The sequence below is a fragment of the Chelonoidis abingdonii genome, chromosome 6 (assembly GCF_003597395.2).
Source record: "Chelonoidis abingdonii isolate Lonesome George chromosome 6, CheloAbing_2.0, whole genome shotgun sequence".
Classification (NCBI taxonomy): domain Eukaryota; kingdom Metazoa; phylum Chordata; order Testudines; family Testudinidae; genus Chelonoidis; species Chelonoidis abingdonii.
This window is the reverse complement of record NC_133774.1, coordinates 128,244,795-128,270,414: the sequence shown is the minus strand read 5'-3', so window position 1 is coordinate 128,270,414 and position 25,620 is coordinate 128,244,795. Positions and strand designations below refer to the sequence as shown.

Sequence of the window (25,620 nt, the reverse complement as noted above, 5' to 3'; positions counted from 1 at the left end):
TTTAGGGCCTCTCCCTTGACAAGTTTCTTAAACTACAAGTAATCAAAAATGCAGTTTTCCTCTCCCCCCAACCCCGTTTTTTAGTTGCATTTTCCCAACAAAGTTACAGTCATCTACCCCAGTCACTTTCAGCCGTCTGATAGACTTGCCATCATTCATAGGAATCAGGCCTGACTTTTCTCAAGAGATCTCTATTAGTCACTCGTGCAAGTTTCAAGTAATTACATGTAACATACTTATGGTTTTGGTTCTAGATGCGAGATCTCCAACCTTGGAATACGATAGCCTTCATCCCAGGTTGAGTTTGTCTGAGGATCGTCTTACAGTAAGCTGCAGCTGGAGGAGGAAATTTTACCCTTCTAGCCCCCAGAGATTTGATAAATTATGGCAAGTCTTGAGCAAAGATGCTTTCTTCTCTGGGAGCCATTACTGGGAGGTGGACGTGCTTCACGCTGGACAAGGATGGTGGATTGGAGCAGCATACCCTTCCATCAAGAGACATGGAGACTCCGAAACTTGTCGACTAGGGTGGAACAGAGCATCCTGGTGTATAAAAAGGTTTGACCTTGAATACTGGGCATTTCACAAGGGAGAGAGGACCCTGATCCTGATAGATGACGATCCAGAACGAATTGGTGTTTTCCTGGATTACGAGGCTGGCATCCTTTCATTCTATAATGTAACGGATGGTATGGTCCACCTGCATACGTTCTGCTGCAAGTTCACAGAGCCTCTTTACCCAGCACTTAGGCTATGGGAAGGTGCAATAACAATCTGCAAACTGACTTAGAAGTGATGAGACAAAGACATGAACTGGAGCCTGCTTTTCAATTATTTGTACGTAAAACCACTTTAAAAGGAGTTATAAATTAATTCTCGCTGATTACAGCAATCATGCTGTAAGGCTTTAAAGGGTTTAGCTACAGGTACATTTCTGACTCAGTACTGATCACTAACGTGTGATTCTTAGTACCCAGTATAGATAAATACTCAGGTCTTCGTCAAATCAAATACTCCAGAAGATACTATTATAGATAAGTGATTTTTACATGATTGTATTTTCAAAGTGCTCTTCTGCCATTTATGAATGGCACTTCAGGTTATGGAATTGTAAGAATCCTCCTCAGGGTGTCTAAAAGACTAAAGCAATTTTACACTATTTTTGTAGTGGACTGTGACTTACAAAATAGAACACAGTCCCATTTTAATTACATGATAGCCATCATAGTTTATGCAATTGACATTTGGAACAGGAGCTAGCAGTCCATTTTATTAAACTACTACCTTACCTCCAGCTGGCTGGAGAGATTACCAGCTTGCATAGGTATTACTCTGAGCTTGGCTTATGTAGGATACAACTTTTAGTTTAATTTTGTTATTTCAGTTTGAATTTGGAGAACAGATCCAATAACCGCAATAGCTCAGGGTAAAAAGCTTCATCCACTTCCAAGAACAATCAAAGGGTTGTTTCCACTGTTGCCTAAAACTCATTTCAGATTTTCCTGGAGTGAGGACTTCTATATCTACACTAACTAGCTAGTGTTATTTGGGGTCCAGTAACTAGAGCTTGACTTGAACTGATTTAAGTAGTACAGCACACTGGCCAGGGGGGGAAGCCTGTCCTACTATTTTACAGGCAAACTTCCTGTAGCTGCCTCCTTCTCCAGAAATGCAGACTGCAGCAGGTCTGAAGGTGGCCACCTTTCACCCATATACTAGCAGGGTAGTGTGGGAGGAAGCATTATGATGCTGTACAGCCCCCATCACTCCCCATTTGGAAGTCGGAGGCATGTGGAAAAGGACCATCTCCACATTAGAGTCTAGCTACATTGTCACTTCCATTGCAGAGCTTAGGGAGCTGGGAGATTACTTTAATTTCTCTCTAGCTTTCTACTTCCAAAGGCACTCAATTAGTGCTGCTTAACGAGGACAGTGTTTTACCACACTCACATGTAAGCAGGTTATTGACTGTTGCTCTTAAAGTTGAGCGTTCATAAGAGTGGTGGTTTGTTCTTTTCCCAAATCCATAATACTTAAAATTCAGAAGGATTTCTTAGACTGTATCCACAGAAGTCTGTTTTCCTAGTGTAGACCCACCTGTACTGCTTTAACTACTGTATTCACTAACCTTGTGAGAGCACAGGCCTAGAAGACACCTTGGTTTCCAATGCCAGAGGCACGCCTACACTAATGTTCTCATCTGTGCATGGGCTATTAAGAAAAATGCAAGGGCTAGGTCTCCTCTTTAAAATGAAATGGCAAAGTAGCAGCTTTTGTTTGAGAAACTTGATTTATTTTTGTTTTCAATAAAAATGTTTCTTTCAACAATCATTTAGTGCCATCTTCTATTAAGGCAAGCATCCTGCATCAACTGAAGCTCACAATCACAATTCGTACAATTTAAGCAAGAAGCTGAATAAAATAACCTCTTCCCATCTTAAATGTGTAGCCATACAGTCTCCTGGCACTGCAGTAGTACGTTTAAGATAAACATTAAGCAGCCCACAGCTCTGCTTATGTTGTCAGGGTGTCCCAGATACCTAAAGTCATAAAAGCAGAACATTCTATCACCATCACTGATAAAAATGATTTCTGCTATCAATTAATTAAAATGAATTCTAATAAGGTATTGCTTCAGTTATTACAGTAATTGAAGAGTGTGTGACCTGCAGCCCACAGCTGCCATTTCTTCTAGCCTATAACCCTGCTTCCTTCATGCAGGAACGAAGCAGCAGCAATTAGTAAGTGCACAAGTTGGCAAGGCGCATGGGCTGCTGCAGCAGGAGGCTGCAATTCTCATGGAAAGGAGATGATGGGGTGGCGACAGACCAAGGGGCAGAAAGGTGGCAGGGAGACACAAAGGAGTTGTCACCGTGGAGCAGAGATGCTGGATGTAGGACTATACCAGGGTTTAAAAGAGAACTAGATACATTCATGGCGGTTAAGTCCATGAATGGCTATTAGCCAGGATGGGTAAGGAATGGTGTCCCTAGCCTCTGCCAGTCAGAGGGTGGAGATGGATGGCAGGAGAGAGATCATCTCATCATTACCTGTTAGGTTCACCTTCAGTCTGGCCATTCTTATGTAATCCAGTCTCTAGCATCAGATGATCTGATTGAAAGGTGTTTATAAGAAAAAAATGGCCAACAGGAATATTTACTGCATAATTGTCTAATGAGAAGTTTCTGCTAGGATAGTGCTACTGAGATTGGTATGCGCATATTGACAGCTTAGATCTAGATCATCCCAAAAGGAACCTGTACTTACTGTTCACTGAAATAAACCCCCACACATCATCTCACCCAACTAACCATTACTGTGATATCCTGACAATGAGCAGCATACAAGACACTTCTGAACGGGCTCTTTGGTGATGTTGAAGATTACATCCTTTTTTAAGGCAATATTACACAACTTTAATAAAACTGGGTTCATAATTTCATGTAAATTCGCAGCAAATATTCTTGCCAACATGAAATAGAAATTCTGTTCAGATTCTCATACCTAAATCCCTTCATTTTTAATCTACCATGCTATTAATTCCAAAGAGTATGGCTGCAGTATTGTACTGCACAGCACGTTATGAATAATACAGATGTGAATGCTTACATTTAGCATTTCACTTTTTTAACATGATTTTCTATTGCATCCTCAGTGATTGTTTCATCTTCTTCAATGTTAATTTTGACCTTTTTGCCAACCAGATCAAAAATTTCTTCTGGGAGGTATCCTTTAGGTTCTCCTACTTTCACTGTGAGCATGTCAAGAGTCAGCACTGTACCTTCAGGAATAGTCACTTTTGCCACCACAGACTTCCCCAGCTACAGAAATACCAACAGAAGAGTGTTAGTTTATTGAACCAAGTGCATTCTAATTCATAAAGTTATCAAGGACAAGTGAAAGATTGAAAATCAGGTCTTTTTCTTACCAGCTACAAAGTAAACTCACTGACTTTCCTCTCCCCTGTCTGCTCTACTTTGAAATGCACTCACTTCAAATCAGTTTAGTGAAAATGTTTTAGTATGGAATCTTCACTGTAAATACAGCTGAATGCCACATTGTATTGAGGGCACAGGTGTCATCCAAATCCTTTCTAGAATCAGAGGTGTGAATGACGGGGTGGTTCTAATTACAGTGAAGAGAGCCTGCTGCCTTCCCCAAGACTGGTCAGGTTACCAGAAGAGAAGAGGTCTACGAATGCCTAAGGCTCTAGTCTGACTACCAGAGGGCACTGTCACCAACCTTTGGTTAAGTGGAGCTGCACTGCCCTTGCCCACCTTGGCAAGATCATCAGCAGAAATAGTTATATGCTGACAAAACTAATGAATGAATTATGCGCGGTAGTAAGTCTGCTAAGAAAAACTCTGCAGCATTAACAGTGTCTACACATGAATGCTGTTGCTGCTATCAAGGGTTTGGGATGGGGAGGCAGAAGGAAATATATTAATGGGAGTAGAAGAGGATCTGCAGTTACAGTTTGCAAGTTGCTTCTCCTACATACTAAACCAAGAACAATTAGTTGTCAGTCTAGTTGGCCTTTAGCTACATGTGAATTCAAAAGGAAAGTTACCTTTTCATTACAGGCCATTTCACAGGGCAAGAGCTGTTTGACTGGAGACCCCATTGCCCTTTCCACCAGACGGATTGTTCTCACTAATTCTGCCAGTTCATTCGGCTCCAGGGATGCCTGATGATCATTTCCCTTCCATGTTTTGTCCAAAGTCACATGGCGTTCCAATACTTTAGCGCCCATAGCAACTGCTGCTACTGAAATGGCTATGCCAGTCTCATGTCCAGAATAGCCAATGGGGATATCTGGAAAGGCTGACTGATACGCCTGAATGACAACAAAGTAGATTTGAATTCTAAGGATATCAATTCCAGAGTCAGAGAGCAAATGTAACAATGACTGTAAGTGAATATACAGACGACTACTGTCATAAAACAAATGGTTGGCTGTTTAACAGGTAAATCCTGCTTTCAGTTAACACAAACTGGCTGTGCTGCACTACTGACTAGCCTGATTTTGTTTAAGGGGTTCACTGGGAAAAGCAGAATGAGTAAGGAAGGGTATGCTCCTTGTACCTTAAAACTTCTTTGGTGTTTTTCCTAGTTAATTTGTATCCATCAGCACCTAAACCCCAAAGATAGTGGGTTACACTAACAATGTTTCTCTGTTCCCATCCAAAAGTCAACTGGACTGAACCAATTTAAAAATGTCTATAAAATCCTTTGGATACAGATTAACTTTAAAATAAAACACCACATGTAACATTGCAGCCAAGGATACTTCAAACCTGATCCTAAAAGTGTTTATATTTGCACAAGTGAGTAGTCTCACTGAAAACAATGCCACTACTCATGTGCATTTTAGTTACATTCCTGCTTTTCATTGGAAATATTTTTAATTAAAAGTTTTCTGACCTGACCTACTATCTAATCTAGGTTCTTAGTATCTGATTGCCTACATATTTTTGTCTTATGCCACGTTAGAGTGCAGGCACAAGATAATATTTCCATGCACATTTCACACCCAGCACTATTTAAGTGTGCATGGGTCAACTGGTAATAACTAAATCAAATTCCTTGATGCCAAATTTTGCCGATCAGGGCTCTAGCATAAGCTTTTACTTTGACCCTTACGGGAACTAGAAAAACATGACACTTCTGCCCTCTCAGCAGCAAATACCAGCATCACCAAGATCTAGGAATCTAAGTAAAAGTGCATTATTTCATCTGTGCCCTGCCTTCCCTATACGTTGTGTATTACATATGATTCACTGACCGTTATCACACGGAGGTTGACATCTTCAGGCCGAAGAGGGTAAGCACTGGTGCACTGGAGAATGCAGAAGTTGGGATTGATCGGTTTCACAAGCTGATAAACCTTGTGCATTGTGTCCATTGACTGCATCCCACTGGAAATTACCATTGGACGACCTAGCCAGTAAAACAAACAGGGTCATTTTTCTCCCAAGGCTTCATGACTTAAGGTTAATCTATATATGAAAGTTGATTGGTTTAACATAAGATGTGAATTTAAACAGATTCGGTTAAACCGGTGCAAAATGTTGACTATCGCTATTTCAGTGCAAGAGTAGCTTATTTTGATGTAGCTGAAACTTGTTCCAAACAGATTTAAGCTAAAACAATATAAGGCTGGTTAAACTAAACTAAGTGTGTCCACACAGCCTTTTGCACCAGTTTAACCAAATCAGTTAAAAAAAAAAAATATCACACCTTCAGTTAAACCAGAGTAACTGTGGTTTATCCCTTAGATGACATAACTGGTAGATCACCACACCTAAGCATTTGTCAAGGATTTCATTTTGTTGTCTGAAATTAGTTAAACTAGAAAGAATGTTATGCCAGCAACAAAAACACCATATCTGTTGTTCACTTAACGCTAAAATACACTGCAAGCAATTGCATTCTATTTAAAGATGCATTACGTTAAGTGTGCCTGATTGCTAACACTGATGCTGTGACAGGTTGGGGGGATGTCTGTGTTAACCCCATTTTGTTTCATGGGCTCTAAGCCAAGAGGGCAGAGAGCAAGCTGGAATCCAGAACACTCCTAGCTAAAGGACATGGGAAAAAGAGGAACAGAGACTGTTTTAAAACAGGGGAGCTTCTCTAAGAAAGGGGCCAGACCATAGAGACATACAAGAAAACCAGGCTAAGGAGATAGGACAGGCTGACTAGCCTATGGATGCTGATCACACCCAGGACTCATAGGGTGGGGGGCACTGCATTTAGGACTGTTTGTTATTTTCTAAAGATCTATATCTCCCTACTGTCCTTTGTTAAGAGTAAATTGTTTGTGATTAAGAAGTCCCATTGCTATGCCCATGTTCCTTGCTTTCCTGCCATGCTGTCACTTAAGGGGTTAATAAAGAAGCTCAGTGCAGCACTTGGATGGAACATGTCCAAGCAACTGAGGTTTGGGAGAGCTAGGTCACTGGTTTTGGGGTCTAACATGGCTGGACTGCAGGGTCCCACTGCCCAAGGATGTTAGACATGCACTCTACACCTGAGAGTGTGCTTGAGAAACCCAGAGCTAGAACCTGGGGTATAGAAGTATGTGGGATCCAGCAGTTGGATTCGTGCACAACAGACTGGTGGTCCATTCAGAGAGAGAGATTGGGCCAGGCTGTAACAGACCATATCTAAAGGAATTCACAGAGACATAACTTGAAATTGAGAAGTTAATGAAACTTTCAGATGGTTGTCTCAAGTGGGAGGGAAATGGTTGGGACCTAATCTGCTGGGACTCAGTGATGGTTAATAAAACAGTGATAAATAAAACCATTCACCTTTCTTTGCTGTTTTTTCCAAATATGGAAAATTGTTAGTGTCCCCTGATCCTACTTTAAAAAATGGAACATCCAGTTCATGCAGAAACTCGACCGCCATCTATGAAAAGAGAACACTTTCTTTTAATTCCTAAAATTACCAGTCCCCCTTCTACTCAACATTAACAAAGAATCACCCACAGTGGATAACTGAGCCCTCCGTTTCCATAAGAAAGACTAGGAAATTGTAACAAAAGTATTTGCAGTTCAATGCCATGCACACACATACTCCAATGATCACATCACTTCCCACTCCCAGATCAGAGACAACATAGTGAATGCATGGGGCCAAATTCTGCAGACTAACCCTGTGAAACCCCGAACAGCACTGAATTTGGCCCAAGAAGTTTAGTCTAGCAAGATTAAGTATAGTGTCTATGGTGTGACTGAATTTACTGGTCAGGAAAGGTGCTGGATAGATAGTGCTAGAGACTATCTGCTGTCCGTGAATTGCTTTGAAATCCTTAGTGCTATATCAAAGTATGCATGTTGCTATCCACAGAATGAGCAGCAAAATCACTAACTTCACCACACAGATTTGCTAATGTGCTTCCACCATGAACTGAAGGTCCCACCTCTAGGCATCAGAGAGTAGTGCAGTTCCCAGGTGTGTTTAATCTTTGGCCTCTCTCACCAGGTGTTGATCAGATTCAGCTGAGCTGGTGATTTTTGTTTCAGGTGGTAGTGTAGTCGTGATATGGGGGAGAGGGGCTAACATCTTTTGTTGGTGAGAGAGACAAGCTTTTGAGCTTACACAGAGCTCTTCTTCAGGTGTGGGAAAAGCATGCAGTGTGTCACAGCTGAATACAAGGTGGAAACATTTTTTTAGCATATGTAGTTAACATAGTGTAAGAGACTGTTAAGGTGAAGTGGCCAGTTAACACTTCCACAGTCATAAGACAAAGAAGAGTTAGTGGGTTACAGGTTGTTGTAATAATGAAGACACTGGGATTTTTTGACTTAAGTCCATGATTTTTAGTGTCTAACAAAGTTATGAATTTAAACTCTTAGGCATGTCTTTTGAAGGTATTAGGCAGGTTCCCTTTGAGGATGAGGCCGAGAGCAGGAGCGGTGCCAGGGTTTTTGGCACCCTAGGCACAGGGCTGGCTCTAGCTATTTCACCACCCCAAGCATGGCGGCACGCTGCAGGGGGCGCTCTGCCGCTCGCTGGTCCCACGGCTCCGGTGGACCTGCCGCAGGCCGGCGTCCTGGGAGGGTCCGTGGTCCCGCGGCTCAGTCTGCCGCAGGCAAGCCTGCGGATGCTCCACCGGAGCCGCGGGACCAGCGAACCCTCCACAGGCAAGCCTGTAGGAGGTCCACCAGAGCAGCCTACCGCCCTCCCAAATCCTGGTGCCCTAGGCAACCGCCTAGGTCGCCTAAATGGAAGCACCAGCCCTGTCTGAGAGGTCAGATATGGAGCGATCATTTTGTGAAAAGTGTTCACCCACAGGTAATATGGTGTTTTTGACTTCTTTTTCTGTGTGAATTCATTGCAGAGCATAGTGATTGTCCGGTTTCACCCACATAGTTGTTACCAGGGAATTTAGTGCACTGGATGAGATATACCACATGTCGTGATAGGCATGTGTAGGACCCAAGAATTTTGAATGGTGTGCTGTGGGAGGATATTGATCGTCGTAGCAGTAGAGATATGTCTACAGGTTTTGCACCTGTCATGGAGAGGGTCTGGGTCCCTCTTTGAGTTGATGTGTCTTGGTCTATGGGGAGCTTGTTGGTGAGTTTTGTGACCTTTGTCCACTAGGAATGGACTGAGATCAATTCATTTCACTCATCAAATGGTAACAACTTTCAGCCAGGGCTGGATTTGAATCAATGACCCAAAAGGTGAAAGGTATCACCAACCTTCTGAGCCAGTGATCAACTCCTCTCTTAGGACTTTGTTTTCTGGAGGCCCAGATGTAAACTACCAGGTAGATGTTTTTATTTATAGAAAAGTCAGAATAGAAAATGTTACAAGTCTCAAAACTATTGAGAGGTTCTATAATTGTATAGAAGAGCTGTTTATTAGGTAGTTAGAGGATGGCAAAAAGAAAAAATTATTCATATTATGGGGGAAATTACTTCAGAACTGTTAAGTGGCCTCTGGAAAAAATGTTGCCACCCTAAATAGGAAGACACTTCTACTTTTATAAATGCAACTAAGAAGATAAATATAAAGCTGTACCAGAACACATGAAATATCAACAGCTTCTCGAAATGTTAAGTATACTCAACCCTCTTCTAAAAACATACATGCTGCAGACAAAATAATTCAGGTATTATCAGAGATCATGCAATGACTGCCATTACAATTGTAATTGGCCTCTTTAAGTAGAGGAGTCAACTGGAGGAATTAAAAATAAAACCATTAATCAGCAGAGCTGTTACAAAACTCCTCCATGCTTGCTCTGTTTTGGGAAGACATCAGAATAGCTATACAACTTTGTCAGTGCTGGAAAGGACAGCAAATTTTGCAACTCATTCATTGTAGTTACGGTGTTTATTTAGAGGTTAAGGCCCAGATTCCCAAAAGGTAATTAGTCACCAACTTTGCATTGAAATTAGCAGGAATTAGGTGCCTAAATATCTTTCAGGATCTGGGTCTAGGATTTCTGCCAGAAAGAGGAAAGACAAAAGCAACTGTGATCTATTCTAATTTGCCCTGCCTCTATGATGCTAAATCAAATTTCTCGTGCTTATGCTGTTGTGGATCTTCATAATCATAATTATTTGAACTAAATAAACAAATTAGATTTGTGGCCCCCTGTTACCATTGAAAGGGCTTGGGGAATAATAATACTAGGAGATATACCTATGTCCTAGAGCTGGAAGGGACCTTGAAAGGTCATTGAACCCAGCTCCCTGCCTTCACTAGCAGGACCAAGTACTGATTTTAGCCCCTGATTCCTAAGTGGCCCCCTCAAGGATTGAACTCACAACCCTGGGTTTAACAGGCCAATGCTCAAAACACTTACCTGTCCCTCCCCCCACAGATTTCACAAGAGAGATATGGAGCCCAACCCTTCTTAAGCATAACAGCTATTTTCTAACTCTGTGCTCATTTTCTAAAAATATATGTTCTAAAAATTATTTGGGGGAAATTCTATGGCCTGTGTTACTCAGAAGATCAGACTAGATGATCACAACGGTCCCTTCTGGCCTTGGAATCTGTGAATCATTTCTTATGAAAAGTTGGCAAGTTGTATGGGAAAGATTCAAGGAACAGGAAATAACCTTGAATGACGCACACGGTACACACAGTGGTTCACTGGGACTCTGTTTTGTCTTCACTAAAAATTGGAACAGAATAAATAAAGGAGTCACTCACTTCCTTTCTATTTACTTTAATTAAAATTTCTTCCTCATATCATTAAAAACTTAACTCTACGTCTTCTACAGCACAAAATTCCATTTAGTTATGTTCAGCTTATATTACTAAATTGAAAAATATTATTTCACAGCATGAAGCATTTACAATGAAAACACATTAGTCATGATGAGACCTGCAGGCAGCTTCTTAGAAAATACATTATGCATTTTCAGGGGTCAATATTGTCAATTAAATTAGGATGGCTGCCTCAGTCACAAGACATCAGTATCCAAAGTAAAATAAGAAATTATCTTGGAAGGTGCTAAGCAACTTCAGCTAGCCATTGGGAGTTGAAGGGCCTCGGCCCTTCATGATAAGTGTTTCACACTTCGTGGATCAAACACACTTCGTAGATCAAAGAATGAAAGGTGGGGTTTTCAAAAGTGTCTCTTCAAAAATTCCACTTTAAAATCCCGGATGTAAGAGCACATGGGGGATTGTTAATGTATAAGTTCAATATCCATTATTTAGCAAGCCTCCTTGACTTGAAGGCATCATGAAGAGACCCACAGCAGTACTTATGCTCATCTGTTTCTAGGCCAAAATTGAAAAAGCAAAGTAATCCTTGAACTTTATCTAGTACTTCTGCTGAAACACACTGAAAATAAGACTGTATCTGTTGAATTTTCCAGTTAACAGACTTCAGCTATACCTCATGTTCAAAGGATTATGTTAACATCAAGATTATGTAGTTGCTGAGGTCAGTTATGCACAACAGCTGAGGATTACAGAGGGCTTTTTTATTTCTTTACACACACACACACACACACACACACACACACCCCTTTGATGGAAGCAGTATGAATTATAGGCTTCGTGGAGAAAACGTGTTTATAGGAGAGGACTTGAAGGCAGAGTGGCCGAGAGACTATCAGACAGGATCAGGGTGTTTCAGGAGGAGGGAGTTGGATGGAAGGATTCCTGACCAAAGAGTAGGAGAAGACAAAAGGGACCATTAGTTTTGTGGTTTGGGTCAAGAAAAGGGGGTATGGTGGGTAGCAAACAGAAAATTGCAAAATAGCAGCAGGGGCTCAGATGAGAAAGGCTTTGACAGGAAAGGAATTTGATGCAAAGTGAAGGCTGAAGGAACCTGAAAGGATAGAGAGGGTAACATGTAATATGGGAGATTTGCCAAACTCTGTTGTAACCAGGTTTAAACTGAAAAAGATCAAGTTATTCAGAATTCTGGATGAGGCCTTTTCTTTAATTTGCTCCACTGTGCATAGGCACTTCAGCATATTAGAAAATGTATTTGGGGGACATTGGGTAGGAAACATGCAACTGTAATTGGGGGCTAGTCTACATTGGCAACGCTAAAGTGCTGCCGCGGCAGTGCTTTAACATGGCTTGTGTAGTGATGGCAAAGCGCTAGGACAGAGCTCTTCCAGCACTCTAAAAACCCACCTCCACGAGAGGCACGGCTCTCAGCGCTGGTGCACTGTTTACACTGGCGCTTTAGAGCGCTGAAACTTGCTGCGCTCAAGGGGGTGTTTTTTCACATCCCTGAGCGAGAAAGCTGCAGCGCTGTAAAGTGCCAGTGTAGACAAGCCCTGACACACAATGGGACTGATTAAAGACAAAAGTTATACATTGGCTCTAGTTTTTGTTTGTTTTGTAATTTAGAGTCCAGACCCTTGATGTTAGTTTTACATATGAATTACACAACACTACAACTGTATTGATGCAAGAATTGCATTTTGCTTTCTGTACCATTACAGCTCATGTACCTCATCCATGCCAGAGGCTGTGAAGTAGATGCCTATCTCCTTTGCATACTTCTGTAGCTCTCGATACTGGTCATGACTGAACTCCAGGTGGCGCTTGTGCTCTCCATAAGTCTTTCCCCAGGAGTGTTTGGAGGTATAGGGCCTCTCCAGGGCTTTCTTGTTAAATTTGTGCTCCAATTCACTCTTCTGGAACTTGGCACAATCTGCTCCACACTCCTGCAAGACATATCATCATCTCAGAATCTCCACAAGACAGGTGTCACTGAATCTATAGTTCGTAAGTACTGCTGAAAAGAAATACACAGAACCAAAGTAACAGTCTGGCTAACACTCTCATATGTGAAAATAAGACTGAAAATAACAGTGTCTTCCTATCTTTCACAGAACTAACGTAAGTAATTGTGTGAAGGTGTCCATAACAATAATTTAGGATCGCATGCAACAAAGACAAACATTTTTAAAAACCATGTATGTGTACTGACAGCTAATCACATCAATTATTTCCTTACTGAACATCAGCTTTAATAAGGAAAACACTGATCTTCTATAGACATACTATATAATATAAACAAACAGTCAAACTACTAATGTAACTCTGTAATTTTAACAAGATTTCCAATTATATGAAGATCCAATGATTCTGGAAGAAAAAATAAAAACCATCTGGGGATTTATTACCTTGGATTTGCTCAGTCTAACCTTTATTGTAAATGTGGACTCTAAAACCAGTATATAGGGTTTACATAAGGTCAGGCGTCCAAATAAATTCTGCTTGTATTTCTCCCCCAAGTTCAGTCTGCTAATCTCTAATAGCTGCTGTTATAGGTACTGAAGTCAAGAAAATTTCTGAGGTTGACTGTAGGTCAATCTTTAAAGAAAAAAAATATATAAAGCAACCCAACTCCACTGAGTTCAGCATTGAGAGAGAAAGAACAGCTGGCAAATCACAGGAGTTCACCTCACTAAAGAGTGCTGTTTGGAAGTTCAGCTAAAATAATATACGTCAAAAGTTGCTGTGCCAAGTGGACAGCAATCATTCGTACACTAACATATATAGTATAGGGAGATAGGTCTTTTTCAGTTTCTTATAAGATTTTACAATCTCTTGCTTTATTAGCTAAAATCTGACACATTTGTTCAGTCCCTGATCAATTTTTTTTAAGTTGGGAAAATGGTTCAGATGTTTTCAATTACAGATAGTGGGGGAAATAGTTATTTTTCTATTTAAGAATGCAGTTTTAAAAAAAAACAGCTCTGGCATCTCACTGGGAGATGAAAGAAACTTAAAATTTGACAGGAACAAAGCGGCAAATGTGGCTTTCATGGATACTTTTATTATAATTACAAATGGCTCCACATATGTATTCAGTCATGTGGTGAATGAGGCAGGATCCTGCATAAACAGTATGTGATCCCTGGTAGGTTAATTGGGCCACTTCCTGCTTTTGAGCTAACTTTAGTGTTCCTGTAACACAGCTTTAGATAAATCTCTTTCAATGTGACACATCACCAGCTGGGAGACGACTGTTGTCCTGCCTCTAATCTTGTGGGGCACCTAGGCCAGCTCAGAGCTCCACTGTGCCAACTCTCTCACTGACCTACACTCCCAGGGCTCCCTGATCCCTGTAGAGCGTACACAGGAAGGCAGTGATGCTGAAATTCACTGCTCACTGGGAGCTGTGACTAGGACACCTCATCCCCTTGCAGGGCTTCTGGGGTCACCCCTGCCCCTAATACCACTGCTCTCCAATAGACTCTTCAACACAGAATCCCTGCCCCACTCCTCTCCCAGCACCCCTAGAGTCCCCAGCACCCTACCTCCTTTCCAAGCACTCCTGCTCCTCTACAGAGCCCTTCCCCCTACAGACCCCTCCCCCCAGTGCCCTCCAACCCCACTCACTCCCTCCAGGGTCCCTGCTCCCTCAACCACCTTCTCCCCAGCACCTCAAACCCCCACTCACTTCCCCAGACCCTCCCTCAGCCCCTCCAACGCCACCACTCCCCAGCGCCCCTGCTCCCCACAGAGACACCCCCCAGCACCCTCCAAACCCACCCACGTCCCCCAGCGCCCTGCTCCCCCGACCCCTCCCTCAGCACCCTCCAACCCCACCCCTCCCCCAGCGCCCCTGCTCCCACAGACCCCTGCCCCTGGCGCCCCTCGACCCCCACCCACTCCCCCAGCGCACCTGCTCCCCACAGACCCCTCCCTCAGCCACCCTCAACCCCACCCACTCCCCAGCGCCCCTGACATCCCCAACAGACCCTGCCCCTGGCCCTCACCCCCACCCACTCCCCCAGACCCTCGCCCTATAGACCCTCCCCAGGTTGCCCTCCAACCCCATTCACTCCCTCAGGGGTCCCTGCTCCCAGACCTCCCCCCCCCCAGCACCTTCCTACCCACCCACTCCCCCCCGGACTACTCAACTCCTATAGACCCCTCCCCCCGGCGCCCTCCCCCTACATCAACCCCGCCCCTAGACCTCCCGCAGCCCGTCCCCCACAGAGACCCCACCCCCTCGTTCCTCCTTCCCTCTCAGCAGAACTGGGGTCCGGTCAGCCCGGAGTCTCGCCTCGGCCGCGCGCACCTTGACCATGCGGATCATCTGCTTGGCGACGGCGAGGTCCCCCTGATGGTTCTGGCCGATCTCGGCGACGATGAAGCAGGGCTGGGCCCCCCCGACCCGCCGGCCCGGGCACAGCTCGAACTCCAGCGGCATCGCGCCGAGCAAGCGCGAGCCCCGAGAACAACGGCCGCCAACGGCTACTGCCCCAGCCCGGCGCGCCCCCACCGCCAGGGAGCCCGGGCTACGTCACCCCGAGCCTCAGCCAATCCCCGCGATGGAACGCCGGCGCAGCCCAGCCAATCAGAGCGGCTCATGCGCACGCGGAAGGGTGGGGCTAAGAAAGGTCGGGGGCCGGTTCGGCCAAGTGTGGTGTGAGGTGCGCGCTCTTTGAGGGGCTGGTTCCCGGGGTAACCCAGCGCGCGCTGCCAGCCGGGGCCCAGCCCATTGCAGCGGGGAGCCGGGCCCACAGGGTCCCGGGAAAAGGCCTCAGCCAGACTCTGAATGACTTGATCCGTATCAGCCTAAACCTGGTGACAGCGGAGTTCGGCAACTCTCCCAACTCACGTGTTACTGACTGTGGGCAGCGCCTCCCGTCGGGTCCCCTCGGCCCTTCCCGCCTCAGCCCCAGGAGGTTGGCCCTGGTGTGGGAGGGTTCCAGAGTCAGGATAATGAATGGGGGGAGTTGGCGTTGCAGTGGAAATCTATGAGGGCGTTTAAACCAGGGGTCCCCAGCGCGGTGCCAGGGTGCCTGCCAAGGTGTCCAAGTGCGTCTGTCTACTGGCCGGTGGATGAGCATCTGCCAAAATGCTGCCGACACCTCTGGATGATGCTGCTGCTTATTGGTGGCTCGTCGTCTGGCAAAGATTGGGGATCACTGGTTTAAACCATCTGTCCAGATAATATCGACCTCTCTCGGATGTGTCCTACAGATCCTGGTGTATTTGTCCAGAAATCCTTCTTCAAGGTGGTCCATGAAGAGGTGGCCTTTTGGGGAACCCTTACCCATGGTTTTGACAAAGTGTTTATTGTTTGAATGTAAAATTGTTGTGGGTGAGGATGAAATAGATGAGTCCAGCAGTGTGTTTGGGGTGGATATCTGAGGGTTGTCCGTTTTGTAAATATTTGAGGCAGACAGCTACACTATCATTGTGAGGGATGTTGGTGTATAGGGACCTGACATCCATAGTAGCAAGCATAGGCACTGACTTCCCCTCTTTTCCCTGGGTGCTTGGACCCCCACCTAACTCTGATCCCTGTCCCTGTCCACCCTCCACCTCTTCCATGAAGCCCCACCCCTGCCCTGCCTCTTCCACCTCTTTCTCGCCCCCATTCCAACTCCTTCCCCAAGTCCTGGCCCTGCCTCTTCCCCGAGCACACCACATTCCCACTCCCCCACCCCTGGAGCGTGCTAACGCCACGAAACAGCTGTTTGGTGGCAGCCAGGCAGGAAGCGCTGGGAGGTAGGCAAAGGAGCAGGGATGTGGTGTGTTCGGGGGGAGGAGGGGGTTTGGCGGGGGGTGAGGGGAGCTTGGCTGCCAGTTAGTGCAGAGCACCCACTTATTGTTCGCCGTGGGTGCATTGCCCTGGAGCATCCACAAAATCGGCACCTATGGTAGCAAGGATTACCTTTCATGCAGCAATGGATGATTTTTAAAGCCAGTCTCATGATTTCTTGGGCGGAGGGAGTCTGACGTGATTTTTAGTGTTTGCGGTTGACAACAATGACACCATCAGTGAGCCAGGCAATTTAAATACTTAATACCCCACCCACCCTCCACTTTGGTCCCCACTCTTAGTCTCCCCTCCCATTGTCAAGTTCCTTTGGGGGATGGGGGTGGGAATAGGGTGACCAGATGTCCAGATTTTATAGGGACAGTCCCGATATTTGGGGCTTTTTTTTAATTTGGGCTCCTATTCCCTCCCAACCCCATCCCGATTTTTCACATTTGCTATCTGGTCATCCAAGGTGGGAACTATTTGTGCTCAGGTGAGTGACTGTCGAAATGGTGTCATCTAACTCACCAGCCCCACTCCCAGTATGTGTTCAGAGTCCTGGTTGCTTACTTTAGTCACAAAAGGACAACTTTACTACTTTCTCTTGCAAAGGTAATGCAGCTATGTGAGAACCATCTGGATTCTTTTCTGGCTCACAGGTCATAATCAGAATTGTTAGCTAAAGGGGACAGAATTGTTAATAAGAGGGCATGATAAAATTCTACGAAATAATATGAACCGAAACATTCCATTGGAATTTTTTTAAAGCCCCCTTCCCACATCTACACACACACACTTTGGTAATTGAACCACTTGCGATCTATCTGCATTTCCTAAAGATATTTGCACTTAGTCCAAACAAGTTACTAGATGGGGTCTCCTGATACAGGGATGGCACACTCCCATACATATCTTTCTATTCCAAACATCCCACTCTAATCTTGACAAAGCGTAGTTTAAAACTCCTGTTGTTGCTGGAACCTAGCTGAAACCTAGTTGTTGCTGGAACCTCGGAAATATTAGATAAGATTCTTCACAGCATATGTTTCTGAAATTTCAGATATCTTGCCAGTCATGAATAAGGCCTTTTGTTTTCGGTTTGTGTTTTATTTAATGTTTCCCAGCGAGGGGGATGTCGCTGCTTCTGGGGAGCCCCCCAGGTAAGCGCCACCCAGAGCCCACCTCACCCCGTCCCGTGTCCCAACCCCATGCCCCTCCTGCACCCAAACACTGCTGTTGCTGGGGGGGAAGGGGCGGTGGCCCAAGATTGCTCCAGCAGCGGCTGATGCAACTGGCACACGGGCTGTCTGAGCTGCCCCCGGGCCCTGATTCTGCACTGCCTTGAACTTTATGTAGTCTTTCCAGCTGGTGAATTGGGAGGGAAAGGAGAGTAAGGAAGCCTAACATATTGATGGAGCTGGGCCCTATTCCATTTTACTCTGCCCCTGCAGGTCTCCAAGTATTTTAGGTCCAGTAATTCCAGACTGGGCTCTTTGCAGATTTAGTACCAAAGCTCTTTTCTACCAATGTGTGAAGGCTTTATTTCAGAAGCAAACGCGATGTAAGGAAAATACTCCTCTTCCATGAGGATTCACCATTCAGAATGTAGCAAGAGAAAATACTAATGTCTGACTTTCCACCCAAACCTTTAAAGAATGATGATGTTGTGGTAGGCATTTGCATTAGTGAGATAGAAAGCTGATTGTTATATTTGTACAGCAGGTTTCTGAGTCAACACAAGTCAGTTATTCAGGTCAGCTATGTTAACAAGAGAAACAGTGAGCAGTATATTTGCATTTGTTGGGTGTGGTAGTGTTTTACTGGCATTTACTGCATTTTAACCTCAGGAAAAATGAATGTGTCATCAATCATTCAGTACAAGAGAACATATTTTAATTGGAATCAAAAAATAATATACTTGTTAAAGTGTGGACACTTGGAATCTCTGTGTGATGAATGATCCTGCTCTCAACTTCATCCTTGACTGAACTTTGTGCGACTGTAAGATGTGGAATTGTTTGTTCACTCCCTTTAATCCCTGATTCTTTTCTTTTCTATGAAATACTCTGTTTTAAGTAAAAACAACGAGGAATCCTTGTGGCACCTTAGAGACTAACAAATAGAAACAAGTAGATGTAACATAAATCTAGAGACTAAGCCACTTCATCAGATGCATGGAGTGAAAATACAGTAGGCAGGTATAAATATACAGCCAGGGCCACCTCTAGCTTTTTTGCTGCCCCAAGCAAAAAAAAAGGGGGGGGGGGAAGCAGGGAGAGGCAAAGCAGGGGGAAAAAAACAAAACAAAACCACAGCACGGCCAGAGCGGCAAAGCGGGGTGGGATTGAACGGCGCAGCTGGCAAAGGAGGGGAAAAACAAAACAAAAAACCCCTACAGGGCGGCCGGAGCTAAGGTGCAGGGAGACTCCCTGTGCTGCAGAGTGCGCGCCGGTCTAATGGGGGGGAAGGGGAGGGAGCAGGGGGGAGAGAGAGAAAGGGGGCGGCCAGCGCTTCAGCAGGGAGCTCACCCCGCAGCCCCAATCGCCGTGTCGCCTGTGGGATGGCTCCAGGCTGCTCCGGTTGGCGGGGAGGGAAGGACGCTGGCTGTCCTGCCGAGTTTGCTGCAGGGCGCTCCCCTCCTCGGCCCCCTCCAGGGCGGTCAGAGCAGCAAACAAACAAAAAAGCGGCCATGCCGCCCTGTAGAATCTGCCACCCCAAGCCAGAGCTTGCTCAGCTGGTGCCTGGAGCCGGCCCTGTACACAGCACATGAAAGATGGGAGTTGCCTTTCCGAGTGGGGGGGTCAGTGGTAATGAGGCCAATTAAATTAGGGTGGATGTGGATGTGAATTGACCTTGTTAGCACTGACTCCCCCATCCCACTCGGTAAAGCAACTCCCATATTTTCATGTGCCGTATATTTATACCTGCCTACAGTATTTTCCACTCCATGCATCTGATGAAGTGGGTTTTAGCCCACGAAAGCTTTTGTCCAAATAAATTTGGTAGTCTCTGGATTTATGATACCTCTGTGTGTTTCTGTTATGTATACAGAATTGCTATTCTTTAAAGCAGTGGTCCCCAAACTTTTTACCTCGTGCTTTCCCCATCTGCACCTGCCCCACTCCCCAGAGGTGGGGCCAGGAGCAGGCCCATAGCTCTGGGAGGGGGTACGCAGACACGGGTAAGAGGGCTGAGGCTGGGGCCATAGCTGGAGGCAGGGGCGGGAGTCAAGCCTCGGCTGGGGGCTGAGGCCAGCAGCTGGTGCCCCAGGTACAGGGCTAGGGCTGGGAGTCACAGCCAGAAGCAGAACTCGAGTGGGGTCGGCAGTCAGATCCCCAGGCGTGGGGCAGGCAGCCAGAATCCCAGGAGCAGGGCCAGCTGTCGGATCCACAGGTGTGGGACAGGTAGCCAGGACCTGGGAGTGGGACTGCCAGCCATATCCCCAGGTGTGGGGCAGGCAGCTCGGCTTCTGGGAGCAGGGCTGGCAGTTGGATCCCCAGGCGTGGGGCAGGCAGCGAGGACCCCGGGAGCAAGGCCATCAGTTGGAGCCACAGGCGTAGGACCAGCAGCTGGGACCTTGGGCACAGGTCCGACAGCCATGCCTGCAAGTGGAGCCCCGGGAGCAGGACCAGCAGCTGGGACCCTGGGCATGGGGCTGGCACCTGAGGTCAGGAGCGGAGCTGGGTGGTGCTCCCTCCCCGACCCCGTAGGAGCTGGCCTGGGCCTACAGTGACCAGACAGCAAGTGTGATAAATAGAGACAGGAGGTTAGGGGTAATAGATACCTATATAACACAAAGCTCCAAATATTGGGACTGTCCCTATAAAATCAGGACATCTGGTCACCCTACTCAGGCCCCAGCCACCCCCACCCCCCCAAATGTTCCTTCGCGCCTCCCTGTGGGAGCGTGCAACATAGATTGGGGATTTCTGCTTTAAAGAATAGTGCTCTTGAATATAAAATTCAGCTTGTGTTATACATCACACTTTTTTATGTGGGTGGCATAGGTAGGTGTGTAGCCCAAATTGTTCAGCCTTCAACAGGCTGCATTATATCAGCAATATAAAAGAGATCTTGGAGTCTGTGTTACCTTGACAACTTTAAAATATACTGGACCAAATTAAGCCCTGCTGTGTAAGCAGGTGCAACTTCCAGTGAAATCAACAGTTGTGCCTACTTAAACCAGAGATGAATTTGGCTTATAGAGGTAGAAGTGGCATAAATAGAGAAACTCTTGCTGTGTAAAGGTTCAGCACCCCAATGAAGCCAACATTCATGATTTTATTGGGAATATAGTGTGTAAGAATAGGGTAGTAGCTATTTAAATAGTGTTTGAGCCTCACCATTTTGCATGTTTTAGAAGCTGCCAGAACCAGCCAGAGCAGCAGTGTGTATATGCAGAGACGCCTTAAACACAGTTATCTGGATCCTGCACTACTCGTGTAATTCCTTTATAGCATGTTTATTATGCAAAGAACAAAAGACACAACTGTGAATCTGGCAATGTTATTTTTTCATGAGTTCTCATGGAGTTCTTCAATAGTGTGTAGTTTTGTTTTTATCCAAAATGTCAGCCATCTATTCCTACCTATGAAACTAAAGCCACAATCTATCCCTGAGGATGGCCAAGATGGCTGCTGCAACCCTTTGACCTTTCAGGGAAAAGCAAAGCTGTTCCCAGCAGAGATGGCCTCCATCTCCCATTGTTTTCAATATAGGGTGGGACCCAGGCTGGCTTCAGGCTTTTTAATCACTCTATAAGGGCCAGGTAGGGAACAGGAGAATGTGGAGGTGCCAAGAATGAGAATGAAATGCCAGGAAGGGGGATGTGTTAGGAAACTAGGAAGGAATGTATCCCAGTCAGAGTTTGGATAGCGGAAGACAGAGGGAGAGAGATGCAGGAGAAATTGGGGAGTGGGAGACAGGCTGAGGGTTGCAGGGGAAATTGGGGAGCGGGAGGCAGGCTGAGGGGATTGCAGGGGAAATTGGGGAGCGGGAGGCAGGCTGAGGGGATTGCAGGGGAAATCGGGGAGCGGGAGGCAGGCTGAGGGGATTGCAGGGGAAATCGGGGAGCGGGAGGCAGGCTGAGGGGATTGCAGGGGAAATCGGGGAGCGGGAGGCAGGCTGAGGGGATTGCAGGGGAAATCGGGGAGCGGGAGGCAGGCTGAGGGGATTGCAGGGGAATGTGGCATGGCAGAGAATGATGGGTAGGGGAATGTGAGGAGGAAGGAAGGAAATATGGGGGTAGGCGAATGTAGGAAGTAGGAGGGAATAAGAGACTGTTGGGGAACATGGCAGGTGAATGTGAAGCTTCCTGCCCTGTCTAGAGAGGGAGGGAGAGGAAGGGCATAGAATGGCAGCTCCCCAGAGTTGCCAGTTTTGGTTGGACGTATTCCTGGAGGTTTCATCACAAGACATAATCTTTAATTAAAGATTAATCTTTAATTCCTGGAGACACCAGGAAAATCCTGTAAGGTTGGCAACCCTCTATACCCAGAGGCTACAGAAAGTAAGCACAGTCCTCTCGGAGCATGCAGTAGGGACATCTGCATTTTTGAGAAGGTATTGAAGCTTGAATTTTGAACCTGAGAGGGTCACACACAAATTGAGGGTGTGAGGCTTCCCCCAGGTGAAAAAAGCTGGAAAGCACACAAGAAACAACATGACTTTTTTCAAAAAAGCTCATAATTTTTTGAGATCTGACTCACAATTTTCAAAGGCTTGGAGTTGGCAGTACTCGGAGATGTGTGATAGTAGCCACACTCCATGCAGTGGAACCCTCCTGCACACAATTATTTACTGCTGCTCTCTCCTTTTAATGAAAATTCGGAAGACTTATTAATGGTCCTTAACAAGGTAGTTCATCTACTCCCCTCTGTGATAAGTAAATAAGAACATCTGGATGCTGAGCCACAGACAAGAGCTGCTGCCTGATACAAACTGTTAGTGAAGTGTAGCAGGGGGATGATGAACCAGTGCAGGCAAGTGCAGTGAAATCTTGACTAAACAAATTTAAAAAGCTGACTAGAAAGAAGTGAAAAATTCAGTGATGTTCTGGGTGTAGCTGACAGGTGTCGGGGGGACAGAGTTGTTCCAGCAGAGACAGTAATGGAGCTAGCTGGTGTACACAGTTAAAACTATTAATTACACTTGTCCACTTAAGCAATTAGCATCATTAAAGATTGGCAAAGTACTAAGAGGTCCAGATGAATTAGGTCCCTACGTCCTAAATCAGGGGTATCAAACTCAGTTTGCTTTAAGGCCTGTGCCAGTCCTCAAATCCTCCTAGCGGGCCAATAATATCACTGAAGATGGTGTTCAGAAAAGCAAATGTTTATATTGTATTTTTTAATTTGAATTTCTTAGAAATAGTAAAACTGTCGGACAACTTTATACAATTCTTTGCCTGCCAGAAAGTTTTTAGTGTTTGCCAGACACCTGGCAGCGCTTCAGTTCTGTCAGTTTGTTGATGTTTGGCCTCCGTGACTGAGCAGTTGAAACCTTCAGGATTGCAGCAAGGTCTGCGTCAGATAGCTGTGTTCAGTATTTTGACCTGTTTATATTCGTTGTGGAAAAAAGTGATGTTGTCTCCATGGCTGACTCTGCCTGGCAACTAATGATGATATCTCTGTCCCTCTTTCCCCACCAGTGGGCGCTACGGGGGGCGGTCCCTACAGCAGACATTGCCTGCTGCATGTCTGCGTCTCTCCTCCGCGGGCCGCAGTGGGGAGGTTCTCGGGCAGCAGATGGCCTGCGTGCTGGGAGTTTGAGACCCCTGTTCTAAAGGAACCAACCAGGAAAATAATGTTGAAGGTTTCTGATATCTCAGTAAGCAAAGAGTTCATACTGGAAAAGGCCAAATGTAATTCACTTATGTAAGGCCCAATCCAACAACCAATGACATAACTGAAAAGACTCCCACTGATTTCCCTGGGAGTCAGATCAGGACCTTAGGGTGGAAATAAGGGCACATCATGAAGCATCTATTGAAAGTTGCTGAAACCTGACATCCATAGTGAGGGTGATCCTGGAAATAATGATATGGGGCCAGGTTGGAAAATATTTTGCTTTCCAAAGAGGGTTCATGGGGCAGCTTGCATTGCCACTGCACATATTGCTCAGAGTCTCTGGATATAGAGACTGATCCTGTGAAAAGCTAAACACCTTCAACTCCCATTAAAGTCTGCTGGAAATGAGGATGCTCAGGACCTCCCAAGATCAGACCCAGATAGAAGCATTTATTTTTCAGGGATGTTAATTTGTCACCTTTCATGCACATTGCAGAAAGTGCAGGCAGCTCTGCCCATAGTTAAGGTTGTCTGACACTTTTCTTAAAAGACTGTTTTCAGTTGTTTATAACTTTGTTAAATAAATAATACCTATCTCTTAGAACTGGAAGGGACTTTGAAAAGTCATTGAGTCCAGCCCCCTGCCTTCACTAGCAGGACCAAGTACTGATTTTGCCCCAGATCCCTAAGTGGCCCCCTTAAGGATTGGGCTCACAACCCTGGGTTTAGCAGGCCAATGCTCAAACCACTGAGCTATTCCCCCTGACCCTTATCTGTTTGGTCTGAAATTTCACAAGCTGGGTGTCTGCCTCAGGCTCAGTTATTTTTCAAAATAACAGTAAAAAACAGCCATTTATCAGAACAAGATTAGAGAAAATACATTATTTTGTCCATGTTAAAAAATTCTTACAGTTGTTTCATTGAGCAACCATGGCACTTCCATGCTTTCAGGCAGGGACTTGAAAATTGACTGGCGCGTCGCTTTCATGTCAGGGGTGTGCTTTTTGCATTTCCTATGAAAAACTGGTCAAAACTGGCCAAGTTTTGAGCCTCTGAAAAATCTCAGTTTGCACATGCTCAGCAGAGACATGTTAGTGTTTGACAGCTAAATTCTCCAAAGAGTCCATCTGCACTGAGCATGTTCCATCCCATCACAGCTCCTCAGTGCCTTGGACTGTGGCGTTGGAGTAGGACTTTCCCTGCAGTTCCTCTGTAGCCAGGAGTTACTGTGGTGCTGGACACAAGGAGACGTTGGTGCTCACAGCCAGAGCCGGCTCTAGCAATTTCACCGCCCCACGCACAGCGGCACGCCGCGGGGGGCGCTCTGCCGCTCGCCGGTCCCGCGGCTCCAGTGGACCTCCCGCAGGTGTTTCTGCGGATGGTCAGCTGGTCCCGTGGCTCTGGTGGAGCTGCCGCAGGCATGTCTGCGGAGGGTCCGATGGTCCCACGGCTCCGGTGGAGCTGTAGCAGGCGTGTCTGCGGAGGGTTCGATGGTCCCACGGCTCCAGTGGAGCTGCCACAGGCGTGTCTGCGGGAGGTCCACCAGAGCCGCCTGCTGCCCTCCCAGCAACCGGCAGAGCGTCCCCCGCGGCGTGCCGCCCCAAGCACGCGCTTGGCGCGCTGTGGCCTGGAGCCGGCCCTGCTCACAGCCCAGGCAGTAACAAGGAGAAGGAGGAACTGAGGGACAGGGATTGGGATAGGGAGCTGAGGTGGAGGGATTGGGACTCAGATGAGGCAGTGGGGTGGGGATTGACATGCGAAAATGCTGGGGTGCCTGGGATGGTATGTGGCACTGAGTGGTGATGTGGGAGACTGGGACTAGGACAAGTAGCCAGGGACAAGTAGCCTAGAGGTGCATGGGGCAGAAGTGACAGATTCATCTCTTCTGGAACTGACCGCACCAGCTAATCATACCGTCCCAAGGGGCCCCCCAAAGTGCAGGACCCGGGGCAGAAGTGACGGATTAGTCTCTTCTGGGACCGACCGTACCGGCCCATGGGGCCCCCCAAATTGCAGGGCCTGGGGCAGAAGTGACTGATTAGTCCCTTCCAGGACCAACCACGCCAGCCAATCGCACTGGCCTGTGGGATCCCCAAAAGTGAGGAGCTCAGAGTGGTTGCCTCGATTTGCCCTACCCAAGGGATGGCTCTGGGGAGAGGGGAGGGGAAATCAGACCCATAACAGGGCTGGTCATAGGGGCAGGCAATCAGGGACCCAACATTTGGGAGCACCAAATCATCAATAAGCTGGGGAGTTGGGGGGGGTAGGAGGCCTTTTGGTTGGTAGGGGGCAGGGCTGAAAACATTTTCTGCCCTGGGCAAC

General features: G+C 46.3%; 2 protein-coding genes across 2 annotated transcripts in view; one reads left to right on the top strand and one right to left on the bottom strand.

The window, feature by feature from the left end:
• Window positions 1–2,328, top strand: part of TRIM14 (tripartite motif containing 14) — a 34,613-nt gene extending 32,285 nt beyond the window's left edge. Inside the window, exon 6 of the mRNA XM_075067505.1 lies at window positions 55–2,328. Within this exon, the coding sequence (XP_074923606.1) occupies window positions 55–790 (736 nt within the window). The 3' untranslated portion in view covers window positions 791–2,328. The remainder of the gene's footprint in view (window positions 1–54) is intronic.
• On the bottom strand, window positions 2,272–15,287 carry NANS (N-acetylneuraminate synthase). Its single transcript, XM_032793253.2, has 6 exons — window positions 15,038–15,287; window positions 12,453–12,668; window positions 7,317–7,416; window positions 5,786–5,940; window positions 4,571–4,837; window positions 2,272–3,821 (listed from the first exon to the last, which is right to left on the bottom strand). Exons 1-6 carry the CDS (start codon window positions 15,167–15,169, stop codon window positions 3,612–3,614), a joined length of 1,080 nt encoding a protein of 359 aa, XP_032649144.1. The 5' UTR covers window positions 15,170–15,287; the 3' UTR covers window positions 2,272–3,611.
• Window positions 15,288–25,620: the final 10,333 nt, after the last annotated feature.

What these genes read in the sequence shown, in the direction of transcription:
- NANS (XM_032793253.2), bottom strand. Translation starts at nt 15,169, where the DNA reads ATGCCGCTGGAGTTCGAGCTGTGCCCGGGCCGGCGGGTCGGGGGGGCC. An exon ending in AGATGATCCGCATGGTCAAG is followed by an intron (nt 12,669 to 15,037) that starts GTGCGCGCGGCC and finishes TATGTCTTGCAG; the next exon opens with GAGTGTGGAGCAGATTGTGC. An exon ending in TCAACCTCCGTGTGATAACG is followed by an intron (nt 4,838 to 5,785) that starts GTCAGTGAATCA and finishes GTTGTCATTCAG; the next exon opens with GCGTATCAGTCAGCCTTTCC.